General features: G+C 40.8%; 3 protein-coding genes across 3 annotated transcripts; all 3 read right to left on the reverse strand.

The window, feature by feature from the left end:
- Positions 1 to 109: 109 nt before the first annotated feature.
- LOC308155814 (protocadherin gamma-A12-like) lies at positions 110 to 2,539 on the reverse strand (the record flags this gene model as incomplete). The annotated part of the gene is made up of 1 exon (XM_080529186.1): positions 110 to 2,539. The coding sequence occupies one exon, from the start codon at positions 2,537 to 2,539 to the stop codon at positions 110 to 112; it is 2,430 nt and encodes an 809-aa protein (XP_080385312.1).
- Positions 2,540 to 3,975: 1,436 nt separating this feature from the next.
- Positions 3,976 to 10,213, reverse strand: LOC308155815 (protocadherin gamma-A12-like; the record flags this gene model as incomplete). Its single annotated transcript, XM_080529187.1, has 2 exons — positions 3,976 to 5,379; positions 10,067 to 10,213. 2 exons carry the CDS (start codon positions 10,211 to 10,213, stop codon positions 3,976 to 3,978), a joined length of 1,551 nt encoding a protein of 516 aa, XP_080385313.1.
- A 2,440-nt stretch (positions 10,214 to 12,653) lies between these two features.
- Positions 12,654 to 15,083, reverse strand: LOC308155817 (protocadherin beta-16-like; the record flags this gene model as incomplete). The annotated part of the gene is made up of 1 exon (XM_080529189.1): positions 12,654 to 15,083. The coding sequence occupies one exon, from the start codon at positions 15,081 to 15,083 to the stop codon at positions 12,654 to 12,656; it is 2,430 nt and encodes an 809-aa protein (XP_080385315.1).
- Between the last annotated feature and the right edge of the window lie 503 nt (positions 15,084 to 15,586).

Raw genomic sequence — 15,586 nt, forward strand, 5'->3', positions numbered from 1 at the left:
TACAAGCTCAGATACCTTAGAATTCAGAGAGAATAATACAATCCTACAGTTCAAGCAGGTAAAAAGCAGATAAAAAATGTAAGCAATCATGTATTCATGGGCTATGACGTTAAAATGTGGGATTTACCTCGTATGTGTCGCCTGCGCTGTTGAGTGTCATGATACTTTCTCCAATGGGCTCAACTGGACTCTTCTTCATTGTGTTATCAGCATGCAGCGTGTTGTCATTGTATGATGTCACAAACTTGAAGTCACTGGTGCGTGAGCCCGTTGTCAGGTATGCGTCATATTTGTAAGAGCTACGGAGAGTTCCAGCTCCATCCACCTCTGCATAGTTGGGAGGGAAATACGCGCTGGGAATGGTGACTGCTCCATCAAACAACATTCGAGGCTTTCTCCTGCGGCAAAACCTCACGGCCACGATGAGAATAATGAAAGTGATGAAAAAGGTGGAAACGGAAACTAGTGCGATAATCAGGTAGGAGGTTAGTTTGGAACTACTCCCATCATAAGACATGTCTTTCAGTTCTGGAACTTCAGCCAAGTTGTCTGATATGAGTAAATATACTGAACAGGTTGTAGAGAGAGAGGGCTGTCCGTTATCTTTCACTGATATAACAAGGTTCTGCTTCATACTGTCAGATTCAGAAATGTCCCGCTGTGCCTTGATCTCTCCGGTGTGGAGACCAATAGTGAAAAGTCCGGCATCAGTCGATTTCACGATCTGATATGAAAGCCACGCGTTCTGTCCAGAGTCAGCATCCACAGCTATGACCTTGGAAACAAGTGCCCCCGCCGTAGCAGCTTTGGGGACCATCTCAGTCATCAAGGAGTTCCCTGCTGTAGCAGGATATAATATCTGTGGAGAGTTATCATTCTCATCTGTTATGAAGACACTCACAGTCACGTTACTGCTGAGCGGAGGAGAACCATTGTCTCTGGCTACAACGTGGACTTTGAAGCTCCTAAACTGTTCATAATCAAATGCTCTCACAGCATGGATCACCCCCGTGTCTCCGTTAATGGATAGGAATGACGACACTGGAACACCGTTGACCTCACTGGGCAGTAGAGAATAGACCACTGTACCGTTCTGTCTCCAGTCTGGGTCTCTGGCAGTAACAGAACATATAGAGGAGCCAGGCTTGTTATTCTCAGTCACATAGGCGCTGTAGGATTCTTCTACAAACTCAGGTGGATTGTCATTGACGTCAGAGACAGATAAATGAATAGTCTTCGAAGAGGACAACGGTGGAGACCCTTCATCAGTTGCAGAGATTGTGATGTTATAATCTGATATCATCTCACGGTCTAGTTTCCTTGTGGTGACAAGAGAATAATAATTTTTAATAGAGGGATTTAATTTGAAAGGAACATTTTGCTGAATGGAGCAGCGTACCTGTTTATTTCTCTCTGAGTCTTCATCCTGTACATTAATGATGGCCACCTCAGTGCCAGGTAACACATTCTCAGGAACAGGACTGTTTAGCGATTTGATAAATATAATAGGTGCATTGTCATTTGCATCTGTGATTTCGATAACGACTTTACAATTTGAAGCTGACCCTAAACCATCATTTGCCTCTAGGCTCATTTCATAAAATGCTTCCTCTTCAAAGTCAATAGGGCCGACTACTCTGATTACTCCCGTGGTTTTATTAATTGAAAACAGTTTCGATGCTCTGTTAGTTATGCGACTAAACTCATAGGTCACCTTTCCATTCAGTCCTTCGTCTGCATCAGTAGCCGTTACTGTTGTTACTACTGTACCTAATGGAGAGTTTTCGGGTAGACTGACCTTGTAGACATTCTGGCTAAACACCGGAATATTATCGTTGGCATCCAACACAGTGACGTGTATAACAACAGTACCAGATCTCTGAGGAGTCCCACTGTCAACCGCAGTCAGTATGAGGTTCATCTCCTGCTGTTGTTCTCGATCAAGCTTTTTCTCTAATATTAATTCGCCGTATTTCCATCCATCTGGATTTGTTTTAACACCTAACCCAAAGTAATCATTTTTTTCAAGGGAATACTTTTGAACTGCGTTTTGTCCAATGTCTGCATCATGCGCTTCGCGCAGACGGAAGAGAGTTCCCCTATCGGCTGATTCACTGATCTCTAGTTCAATGCGGTTATTAGAAAATACTGGGGAGTTGTCGTTTACATCTTGGATTTGCACAGTAATACGATGTAATTCTAGAGGATTCTCTAACACAAGCTCGTATTTTAGAGAACAAGACAGCCTCGACGCGCACAGCTCCTCCCTGTCTATTGTTTCACTCACAACGAAATCTCCAGTATTAAGATTCATGTCGCAATAACGTTGACGACTGCCATCCATATCCAAACGTGCCTTGCGAGCAGAAAATCCTCTCGCATCCAACCCCAGATCCTTAGCCAAGTTTCCAATCACAGTTCCGCGTTTCAGCTCCTCCGGAATAGCGTAGTTCATGTCTCCAAGGCTTGTCCGCACTAAGAACACAATAAAAACCAGACTGTACGTCGAGGCCGATACTGATAATCCAACGTGTTCCATAATCCCAAACTGTATAGGTCCTATACTAAAAGGGGTATGAATGTGTTTTTCAAACCTTAAAATCAAACATTTACTCCGTAATTGTGTCCAATAACACGCACAATATGGTCCATCTGAAAGAGTCGATGGTTTGTGTCACCGAAAATATATTCCTCCCGTTTACGGTTAAACTGGGTGGAGACATGAATATCGTCCAATATTCAGTGAACAGCGACGCGTAGAGTAATCCTTGGAAAACTACATTCAAATGTTTAAAACAGAGATTCCAACACAAAGGCTGTAGATACAACATACGTCGCTTGAATTACAGTTGTTCACATGAAGTATACCCAACATTGCACATACTTTAGCCTAAAGCATGGAGGGGGGGAAATATGTTTTTGTTCCCTTATACGTTGTACAGCTGGAAGGCCGACCATTAGCTCAGTACATTTCCCTTCTTTGAATCTTCTACGGAGCTGTCCACGTGTGTGGTGCTGAAACATTGCAGACGTCCTTTTTCTAAATTACAACCGGGTAGCCTACTTATCTTACTGGTAGGCCTATACGGAGCTTATTCGTAATGAAAAATTATGACTGATCAATTGACCAACCACAAATGACAAAGAACAACCTATATTTACAGTATGTGTATTACATAAACCGATACTGCATGACATGTCATTTAATGTAAATAGATATAGTAGTGGTTTTGCTATGCAAAAGGCCTATACAAATCTAATTATTCAACTAATAATATGTTAGATCAGCATTACTGACGTAATTAAATGATAATTTGCTTACATCGAATTAAACTATAATAAACCCATGTCTACAATAAATGTAAAGCCATATAGAAATGTCAGGAAGACTTTAAGATGACTAGAGAGTAATTATAGCATCAATATACCAACATGTGCATTGTGATCTGGCCATGTAAATCAATACATGATTAGCCATGTGACCACAGCTCACTATCACACACTAGATGTAATAAAGCACTGCAGTGTTTAATAAAACAACACAACCCAAAATGTGCAATGGACAAGGTCAGAGAGAAAAGGTGGAATTAAAATTGTATTGTTCAAGCAGGTGAAAAAACACACTTCAAGTTCATAGATATCCAATTCTTGAACAAATAACATTTTAGATCAGCATTAATGACATAAATTCATCATTTTAATTGTATTTCATCCAATTTGTATAAGCCAATTTCTTCCATGAAATTAAAGAGCATAATGAGAATATCTCATTAAGAATAGCCAGAAACACTAAAGAAGACTAGACAATCATTAAAGCGTTAAAATACCAATATGTGCTGTATGTATCCATGTGAATCAATACATGTTTGGCCACACACCAGCAGCAAAAATAGCATTGCAGTGTTTAAATTAAAAACATATTCCATCCTTCATACAAGCTCAGATACCTTAGAATTCAGAGAGGATAATAAAATCCTACAGTTCAAGCAGGTAAAAAGCAGATAAAAAATTGTAAGCAATCATGTATTCATCGGCGATAACGTTAAAAGCATGATTTACCTCGTATGTGTCGCCTGCGCTGTTCAGTGTCATGATACTTTCTCCAATGGGGTCAACTGGACTCTTCTTCATTGTGTTATCAGCACGCAGCGTGTTGTCATTGTATGGTGTCACAAACTTGAAGTCACTGGTGCGTGAGCCCGTTGTCAGGTATGCGTCATAATTGTAAGAGCTACGGAGAGTTCCAGCTCCATCCACCTCTGCATAGTTGGGAGGGAAATACGCGCTGGGAATGGTGACTGCTCCATCAAACAACATCCGAGGCTTTCTCCTGCGGCAAAACCTCACGGCCACGATGAGAATAATGAAAGTGATGAAAAAGGTGGAAACGGAAACTAGTGCGATGATCAGGTAGGAGGTTAGTTTAGAACTACTCCCTTCATAAGACATGTCTTTCAGTTCTGGAACTTCAGCCAAGTTATCTGATATGAGTAAATATACTGAACAGGTTGTAGAGAGAGAGGGCTGTCCGTTATCTTTCACTGATATAACAAGGTTCTGCTTCATACTGTCAGATTCAGAAATGTCCCGCTGTGCCCTGATCTCTCCGGTGTGGAGACCAATAGTGAAAAGTCCGGCATCAGTCGATTTCACGATCTGATATGAAAGCCACGCGTTCTGTCCAGAGTCAGCATCCACAGCTATGACCTTGGAAACAAGTGATCCCGCCATAGCAACTTTGGGGACCATCTCAGTCATCAAGTAGTTCCCTGCTGAAGCAGGATATAATATTTGTGGAGAGTTATCATTCTCATCTGTTATGAAGACACTCACAGTCACGTTACTGCTGAGTGGAGGAGAACCATTGTCTCTGGCTACAATGTGGACTTTGAAGCTCCTAAACTGTTCATAATCAAATGCTCTCACAGCATGGATCACCCCCGTGTCTCCGTTAATGGATAAGAATGACGTCACTGGAACACCGTTGACTTCACTGGGCAGTAGAGAATAGACCACTGTACCGTTCTGTCTCCAGTCTGGGTCTCTGGCAGTAACAGAACATATAGAGGAGCCAGCCTTGTTATTCTCAGTCACATAGGCGCTGTAGGATTGTTCTTTAAACACAGGTGGATTGTCATTGACGTCAGAGACAGATAAATGAATAGTCTTTGAGGAGGATAAAGGTGGAGAGCCACTGTCAGTTGCAGAGATTGTGATGTTATAATCTGATATCATCTCACGGTCGAGTTTACTTGTCGTAACTAGAGAGTAGTAATTTTTTATAGAGGGGTTTAATTTGAATGGAACATTTTGCTGAATGGAGCATCGGACCTGTCTATTTTCTTCCGAATCTTTATCCTGTACATTGATGATGCCCACCTCAGTGCCAGGTAACACATTCTCAGAGATGGGATTCGTCAGAGACTTAAGAAATATCATCGGTGCGTTGTCATTGATGTCGGTAATGTCTATAAGGACTTTTGTGTAGGACACCAACCCTGCGCCATCTTTTCCAAGGATGCGTAGCTCATGAAGGGACTTGTCCTCATAATCAATCGGCCCTGTAAGTATTATAGTACCCGTTTTACTATCGAGGCGGAACAATTTCTTTACGTCATCAGAAACGGTACCTATTTCGTAGGTCACCTCCCCATTTGCTCCCTCGTCTGCATCCGTGGCGGTCACTGTAGTTACTATGGCGCCCAAATTAAGATTTTCAGGCAAACTGACCCTGTATACATCCTGGCTAAAGACTGGGATATTATCGTTCGCATCCAACACAGTGACGTGTATAACAACAGTACCAGATCTCTGCGGAGTCCCACCGTCAACCGCAGTCAATAACAATGTCACCTCCTGCTGTTGTTCCCGATCTAGCTCCTTCTCTAGCACTAACTCACCGTACTTCCCTCCGTCTCGGTTAGTACGAACAGCCAAAACAAAATGGTCATTACTTTGCAAAGAATAGCTTTGGACTGCATTTTGACCTACATCCGCGTCGTGGGCCTCGTTTATTGGAAAGCGAGCACCTTTCACAGCTGATTCTCTAATTTCCAGTTTTATTATATCATCTGCAAACTGTGGTGAATTATCGTTAACATCCTGAATCTGAAGCTTTATGCGATGTAATTCTAAAGGACTTTCGAGAACCATTTCATATTTTAGCACACAAGATATCGTTTGGCCGCAAATCTGTTCCCTATCAATTCTTTCAGCGACCCCGAGATCACCGGTATTTAGATTTAAGTCACAATAGCGTATCGTGTTACCATCCTCCTCTAAACGAGATTTGCGGGCCGACAGCTTCATGGCATCCAGTCCGAGATCCTTGGCTATATTTCCGATTACAGATCCGCGTTTCATCTCCTCGGGGATAGAATAAATTAAGTCTCCATTGCAGATGTCCAAGAGGAAAAGACAAAGAGCCAGGCGCAGCATCAATGCAAAAATCGTACATCCTTTGTAACCCATTATTGATAGTAATCCAAGATAGTCCACAGGAGAGTTCAATGTTTCTCAAAAATGATGCAATCCAGGTTTAACATTAGCGAAATCAGAAGCCAAACGAAAGAAAATCGACCTTTGCGTCCGACTCTCTCAGTGATGTCAGATATGATTGGCTGTACTCGCCCTTTGAAATATGTGGGACTGCTAGTGGGTAAAACATATACAGGCCTATCTAACCACCCGTAGCTGGTGAGCAGCGACATCCTGAGTAAATATTGGAAACAGCAGTTACAAGGCACAAACCATTTTCCATCAGTATATATACGTATATGGTTCTCATGATATTTCATCAATTGTGACACCAATTTTCCCTTTAAATCCAAAGTCTTGGATCTATTACTTTGCAAATTGGATCTGGGGTAGTGGTGGTCTGGGATCTGGGGTAGTGGTGGTCTAGTGGATAGTGAGTTGGACTTGTGATCGGAAGGTTGTGAGTTCAAATCCCGCCTGAAACCACACCACTACTAGTGTGCCCTTGGGTAAGCCACTTAGCCCTCAGTTACTCCAGGGGGAATGTCCCTGTAATTCGTAATTGTAAGTCGCTTTGGATAAAAGCGTCTGCTAAATGGCTAAATTAATTTAATTTAATTAATTAATTATTTAATCTATATTTCACAAAGCGGCATACCCACCCCTGGTGTTGATCAGCTGACACATGAGACTGTGGAAATGTATACTAATCCCTCTCAAATTCATAGAGAGCTGCTCTAAATGCACGGACTGATGACATCCAAATTCTAGTTTAAAACATATTTTGTAGCTATAGTTTACGTTCTATAGTTTGTAAACAATTGAGTAATAAAAACGTACATTTAGAGTAATTATTTAGGGTAACAATTGTGCTATGCTCATGGGACATTTTTAAGATGCATTCTTCAATAATTAGTGGGTAGGCTATATGTGTGTCCTTAACTAAAATGTCAATTTTAGAGGTACCCATATCCCAGATTGTGCCTCCACAATACGTAGGCTATATATCGTTCTAAAAGACTAACACATACAATTGAAATTACAGTTGTTAAGACCTATCTATGTATGCAAAATATACCCTAATTATAGGCTGTGATAATTATCATAAACAACGGTCTTTAAGAAAATACAAGTTAGCCTAATTACAGGACTACAGTACAGGCCAAAAGTTTGGACACACCTTCTCATTCAATGCGTTTCCTTTATTTTCATGACTATTTGGTACATTGTAGATTCTCACTGAAGGCATCAAAACTATGAATGAACACATAGGAATTATGTATTTAACAATAAAGTGTGAAATAACTCTAAATATGTCTTATATTTTAGATTCCTCAAAGTAGCCACCCTTTGCTTTTTTGTTGTTAATAACATATATAATAATAATATTAAATATAATATGTGTTAATAATAATATGTTATTATATATATTTAATATTATTATTATATATTTGATTAACAACAACACTTTTTTATTTTATTAACAACAAAAAAGCAAAGAGTGGCTACTTTGAGGAATCTAAAATATAAGACATATTTAGAGTTATTTCACACTTTTCTGTTAAGTACATCATTCCACATGTGTTCATTCATAGTTTTGATGCCTTCAGTGAGAATCTACAATGTAAATAGTCATGAAAATAAAGGAAACACATTGAATGAGAAGGTGTGTCCAAACTTTTGGCCTGTACTGTATATGTTATGGCAACTCATTTATGGTTATGTCGCTGTCCATTGGTTTGGTGCTGAAACGTAGACAAAATAACAACTGAGTTCGGACATCTTGGAGGCAACAAGCTTTTTCACTGTGATGTCAATTTGTATTTCAAAATTGAAAATATTTTATGAATTTGCTTCCAAAACTTAATCAAAGAAATAGAGATGTATAGTCAAATACGAGACTGAAGTACAACACAACTCAACTGCTTTGCCTGCGTAACACAACACGGGCAACGTAACTCAATAAAATCTCAAGGAAGGATTCCCTGCGCCAAAAGCTCTATGGTGCAGAAGGAAAAGTATGCATCATGTAAAGTAATTTCCTCAACCAGAAGAGATATTTATTTTTGAAGAAAAGGAAGGAAAAAAACTACAACGAAAGCACAGTTTACCTTGTGTTTTCAAGCAATTTAGATCGAAGTATATTTCAAGGACATCTTAAATATCTGCTAATTATGACCGAGTTTAATGTAATGCTGTCCTTTTGCAATCAAACCGACTCAATCACAACCCACAAAATTAAAATAAGTAACTGTAGTCAGTGTCTTACCTCAAAAGATTCTCCTACATCGTCGAGGGTGATGATACTTTCTGCAAATAATTTATCTGGGCTCCTCTTCAATGTCTGATTTGCCGGCAGCGTGCCTTCATTGTAGGATGTGACGAACTTGAAGTCACTGGTGCGGGAGCCCGTTGTCAGGTATGCGTCATAATTGTAAGAGCTACGGAGAGTTCCAGCTCCATCCACCTCTGCATAGTTGGGAGGGAAATACGCGCTGGGAATGGTGACTGCTCCATCAAACAACATTCGAGGCTTTCTCCTACGACATAACCTCACGGCCACGATGAGAATAATGAAAGTGATGAAAAAGGTGGAAACGGACACCAGTGTGATGATCAGGTAGGAGGTTAGTTTGGAGCTACTCCCATCATAAGACATGTCTTTCAGTTCTGGAACTTCAGCCAAGTTGTCTGATATAAGTAAATATACTGAACAGGTTGTAGAGAGAGAGGGTTGTCCGTTATCTTTCACTGATATAACAAGGTTCTGCTTCAAACTGTCAGATTCAGAAATGTCCCGCTGTGCCCTGATCTCTCCGCTGTGGAGACCAATAGTGAAAAGTCCCGGATCAGTCGATTTCACGATCTGATATGAAAGCCACGCATTCTGTCCAGAGTCAGCATCCACAGATATGACCTTGGAAACAACAGATCCCGCCATAGCAGCTTTGGGGACCATCTCAGTCATCAAGGAGTTCCCTGCTGTAGCAGGATATAATATCTGTGGAGAGTTATCATTCTCATCTGTTATGTAGACGCTCACAGTCACGTTGCTGCTGAGCGGAGGAGAACCATTATCTCTGGCTACAATTTGGACTTTGAAGCTCCTAAACTGTTCATAATCAAATGGTCTCACAGCATGGATCACCCCCGTGTCTCCGTTAATGGATAAGAATGACGACACTGGAACACCGTTGACCTCACTGGGCAGTAGAGAATAGACCACTGTACCGTTCTGTCTCCAGTCTGGGTCTCTGGCAGTAACAGAACATATAGAGGAGCCAGGCTTGTTATTCTCAGTCACATAGGCGCTGTAGGATTGTTCTTCAAACACAGGTGGATTGTCATTGACGTCTGAGACAGATAAATGAATAGTCTTGGATGAGGACAAAGGTGGAGACCCTTCATCCGTAGCAGTGATTGTGATGTTATAATCTGATATCATCTCGCGGTCTAGTTTACTTGTGGTAACCAGAGAATAATAATTTTTGATTGAGGGGCTTAATTTGAAAGGAAAATTTTGCTGAATAGAGCAGTGGACCTGTCTATTCCTCTCTGAGTCTTTATCCTGTACATTAATGATGCCCACCTCTGTGCCAGGTAACACATTCTCAGGAACAGGATTGTTAAGCGATTTGATTAATATCATAGGTGCATTGTCATTCACATCTGTGATTTCGATAACAACTTTACAATTTGAAGCTGACCCTAAACCATCTTTTCCCTGTACGCTCATTTCATAATATGTTTTCTCTTCAAAGTCAATTGGGCCTATTACTCTTATTTCACCGGTTGTCTCATTCATAGAAAACAGTTTTGCTCCTCTGTTACTTACACGAGTCAGCTGATAAGTCACTAGACCATTCAGTCCTTCGTCTGCATCAGTGGCCGTCACCTTTGTAACGACTGTACCTAACGGAGCGTTTTCGGGAAGACTGACCTTGTAAATATTCTGACTAAACACTGGAATATTATCGTTGGCATCCAACACAGTGACGTGTATAACAACAGTACCAGATCTCTGTGGAGTCCCACCGTCAACCGCTGTGAGTAACAACGTCACTTTCTCTTGCTGTTCACGATCTAACTCATTCTCTACCACTAATTCACTATACTTTCCTCCATCTGGGTTGCTATTAACAGCTAATGCAAAGTAGTCATTTTTTTCCAGGGAATATTGTTGAACTGCATTTAGCCCTATATCCGCATCGTGGGCCTCGTTTAGGAGGAAACGCGTTCCTCTAACGGCCGATTCTCTGATTTCTAGGAGAATGCGGTCATTCGGAAAAATTGGAGAGTTATCGTTTGTATCTTGAATTTGCACAATAATACGATGTAATTCTAGGGGATTTTCTAACACAAGCTCGTATGTCAAGGTACAAGAAACCCTCGACCCACACAGCTCCTCCCTGTCTATTGTTTCAGCCACAACAAAATCTCCAGTATTCAGATTAATGTCACAATAACGTTGACTACTGCCATCTATATCCAAACGAGCCTTACGAGCAGACAAACCTTTCGCATCCAACCCCAGATCCTTAGCTAAGTTTCCAATCACAGATCCGCGTTTCATTTCCTCCGGAATAGCATAGTTCATGTCTCCAAGGCTTGTCCGCACTACGAAAAACATGAAGAACAAACAGAATGTCGAGACCGATACTGATAATCCAACGTGTCCCATAATCCCAAACTGTATAGGTCCTGCTCAAACGTCAAAGGCGTATGAATATGTTTTTCAACTCTCAAAATCAAACATATACTCCGTAATCGTGTCCCATAAAACGCACAATATATTCCATCTAAAAGAGCCGATGGCTTTTGTCACCGAAAATATATTCTTCCCTTTTACGGTTAAACTGGGTGGAGACATGTCTATCGTCCAATATTCGGTGAACAGCGACGCGTAGAGTACTGCTTGGAAAACTACATTCAAATGTTTAAAACAGAGATTCCAACACAAAGGCTGTAGATACAACATACATCGCTTGAATTACAGTTGTTCACATGAAGTATAGCCAACATTACACATACTTTAGCCTAATGCATGGAGGGGGGGAAATATGTTTTTGTTCCCTTATACGTTGTACAGCTGGAAGGCCGACCATTAGCTCAGTACATTTCCCTTCTTTGAATCTTCTACGGAGCTGTCCATGTGTGTGGTGCTGAAACATTGCAGACGTCCTTTTTCTAAATTACAACCCGGTAGCCTACTTATCTTACTGGTAGGCCTATACGTAGCTTATTCGTAATGGAAAATAATGACTGATCAATTGACCAACCACAAATGACAAAGAACAACCTTTATTTACAGTATGTGTATTACATAAACCGATACTGCATGACATGTCATTTAATGTAAATAGATTTAGTAGTGTTTTTGCTATGCAAAATGCCTATACAAATCTAATTATTAAACTAATAATTTATTAGATCAGCATTACTGAAGTAATTAAATTATAATTTGCTTACATCGAATTAAGCTATAATAAACCCATGTCTACAATAAATGTAAAGCCATATAGAAATGTCAGGAAGACAGGAGAGAGTAATTATAGCATCAATATACCAACATGTGCATTGTGATCTGACTATGTAAATCAATACATGATTAGCCATGTGACCACAGTTCACTATCACACACCAGATGTAATAAAGCATTGCAGTGTTTAATAAAACAACACAACCCAAAATGTGCAATGGACAAGGTCAGAGAGAACAGGTGGAATTAAAAGTGTATTGTTCAAGCAGGTGAAAAAACACACTTCAAGTTCATAGAAATCTAATTCTTGAACAAATAACATTTTAGATCAGCATTAATGACATAATAAATTGATCATTTTAATTGTATTTCATCCAACTTGTATAAGCCAATTTCTTCCATGAAATTAAAGAGCACAATGAGAATATCTCATTAAGAATAGCCAGTAACAATAAAGAAAACTAGAGAATCATTAAAGCATTAAAATACCAATATGTGCTGTATGTATCCATGTGAATCAATACATGTTTGGCCACACACCAGCAGCAAAAATAGCATTGCAGTGTTTGAGTTAAAAACATATTCCATCCTTCATACAAGCTCAGATACCTTAGAATTCAGAGAGGATAATAAAATCCTACAGTTCAAGCAGGTAAAAAGCACATAAAAAATGGTAAGCAATCATGTTGCTATGACGTTAAAATGTGGGATTTACCTCGTATGTGTCGCCTGCGCTGTTCAGTGTCATGATACTTTCTCCAATGATCTCAACTGGACTCTTCTTCATTGTGTTATCAGCACGCAGCGTGTTGTCATTGTATGATGTCACAAACTTGAAGTCACTGGTGCGTGAGCCCGTTGTCAGGTACGCGTCATAATTGTAAGAGCTACGGAGAGTTCCAGCTCCATCCACCTCTGCATAGTTGGGAGGGAAATACGCGCTGGGAATGGTGACTGCTCCATCAAACAACATTCGAGGCTTTCTCCTGCGGCAAAACCTCACGGCCACGATGAGAATAATGAAAGTGAGGAAAAAGGTGGAAACGGAAACTAGTGCGATGATCAGGTAGGAGGTTAGTTTGGAACTACTCCCATCATAAGACATGTCTTTTAGTTCTGGAACTTCAGCCAAGTTATCTGATATGAGTAAATATACTGAACATGTTGTAGAGAGAGAGGGCTGTCCGTTATCTTTCACTGATATAACAAGGTTCTGCTTCATACTGTCAGATTCAGAAATGTCCCGTTGTACCCTGATCTCTCCGGTGTGGAGACCAATAGAGAAAAGTCCCGGATCAGTCGATTTCACGATCTGATATGAAAGCCATGCGTTCTGTCCAGAGTCACCATCCACAGCTATGACCTTGGAAACAAGTGACCCCGCCATAGCAGCTTTGGGGACCATCTCAGTCATCAAGGAGTTCCCTGTAGCAGGATATAATATCTGTGGAGAGTTATCATTCTCATCTGTTATGAAGACACTCACAGTCACGTTACTGCTGAGCGGAGGAGAACCATTGTCTCTGGCTACAACGTGGACTTTGAAGCTCCTAAACTGTTCATAATCAAATGCTCTCACAGCATGGATCACCCCCGTGTCTCCGTTAATGGATAAGAATGACGACACTGGAACACCGTTGACCTCACTGGGCAGTAGAGAATAGACCACTGTACCGTTCTGTCTCCAGTCTGGGTCTCTGGCAGTAACAGAACATATAGAGGAACCAGGCTTGTTATTCTCAGTCACATAGGCGCTGTAGGATTGTTCTTCAAACGCAGGTGGATTGTCATTAACATCAGCAACCACTAACGTAATCGTTTTTAAAGAGGAAAGTGGTGGAGATCCGTCGTCTGTGGCAACAAGAGTGATGTTGTATTCTGACTGTGCCTCACGATCCAAACCCACAGCAGTAACCAGGGAAAAATGATTTTTGATTGATGGGGACAATTTGAAAGGTGTGTTCTCCTCAACTGAACATCTGACTTTGTTGTTTAACTCAGAATCTTTGTCCTGCACGTATATTAAGGCAACCTCTGTACCAGCCGGTGAGTTTTCCGGAAATGGTGATTTTATCGATTTTACGATTATGGCTGGAGCGTTGTCGTTAATATCAATAAGGTCTACCATAACTTTACACGAACCCGCTTGGCCCGCTCCGTCTTTTGCTTTAACACGGAGCTCGTATGAAGACGTGTCCTCGAAATCTATAATTTCTTTGATGTGAATCTGTCCAGTTTTTGGATTAATGGAAAAAGTCTTTTTTGCTTTTAGAGAGATATGACTGAATTCATATGTAACCTGTCCATTTGCCCCCTCATCTGCGTCGGTAGCACTGACAGTCACAACGACTGTTCCTAATGGAGCGTTTTCAGGCACACTCACCTTGTAAACTGATTGCGTAAAAACCGGGACATTATCATTAGCATCTAGAACCCGGACTTGTATAACTACTGTGCCGGATTTCTGTGGCTTGCCCCCGTCATAAGCTGTCAATGTAAGCGTGTGCTCATCCTGATTTTCACGGTCCAGTTCATTCTCAAGCACTATCTCTGCGTATTTACCTGTATCCGCATTGGTGTGAACAGACAATGTGAAATGTCCATTTGCCGACAGGGTGTAACCCTGAACGGAATTTGCTCCCGTATCTGGGTCCAGAGCCTCGTCAATGGAGAATCGTTCTCCTTTATCTGCTGATTCTCTGATCTCCAATTTTATCATATCATTCGGAAATGCTGGAGAATTGTCATTGACATCTTGGATATCAAGTGAGACACGGTGTAACTCTAACGGGTTTTCTAAAAAGAAGTCGAAATTCAACGTACACGAAGGCCTTTGTCCACACAGCTCCTCTCTGTCTATCCGTTCCTTCACAATCAAATCCCCGGTCTTCTGGTTAATGTCGCAGTATCGTTTACTACCTTCGAATTCGATCCTTGGACTGCGGTTTGACAGCATTTTCACATCAATGTCCAAATCCTGCGAGAACCTCCCAACCACAGAACCGAGTTTAATTTCCTCTGCAATCGAATATCGAACATCTCCGTTGCATTTTTGGACAGTAAACAATAGGAGGACAAAGGTGCTCCATCGAAACCACCTAGGTAGGGCGTCTCTTTCATATCCCATTACAAAATGTTGACGAGTTAAAACTATTCCAGTGATTATTATCCTTAGAAAATACGGATAAATATGACAACGTGCCTGAAGTATAAGTATCCGACGTGAAAGGCTTGACACAGAGAAACATTCACAACCCGAGAGATATGGACGAATCAGTGGTAGTAGTGGGTGGGTTTCAGGAGCATTCTCCTGTGTTAGTGAACAGCGACCCACTGTGTTTAATACCAACATTGTCATGAGAGTCTTTGATATAAACACGAAGCCAATATTAGCTAAACTACTACACAATGTTACGTAACTAAAACTCAATGGTCTCAAGGTATCTCCTGAACAATGTGACCATCATTTTGATCATCTCTACTGCTCACTGCTTTTACCATATTTAAATTATTGTGCGGAGGTTTGGGGCAACACTTATAAATGTAGACTACAATCACTATTAATATTGCTAAAAAAGAGCCATAAGGTTAATTCATAATTCCGGTTATAGAGATCACACAAATTCATTA

This window comes from Nansenia antarctica (assembly GCF_963989245.1).
Source record: "Nansenia antarctica genome assembly, chromosome: 4".
Lineage (NCBI taxonomy): Eukaryota > Metazoa > Chordata > Actinopteri > Argentiniformes > Microstomatidae > Nansenia > Nansenia antarctica.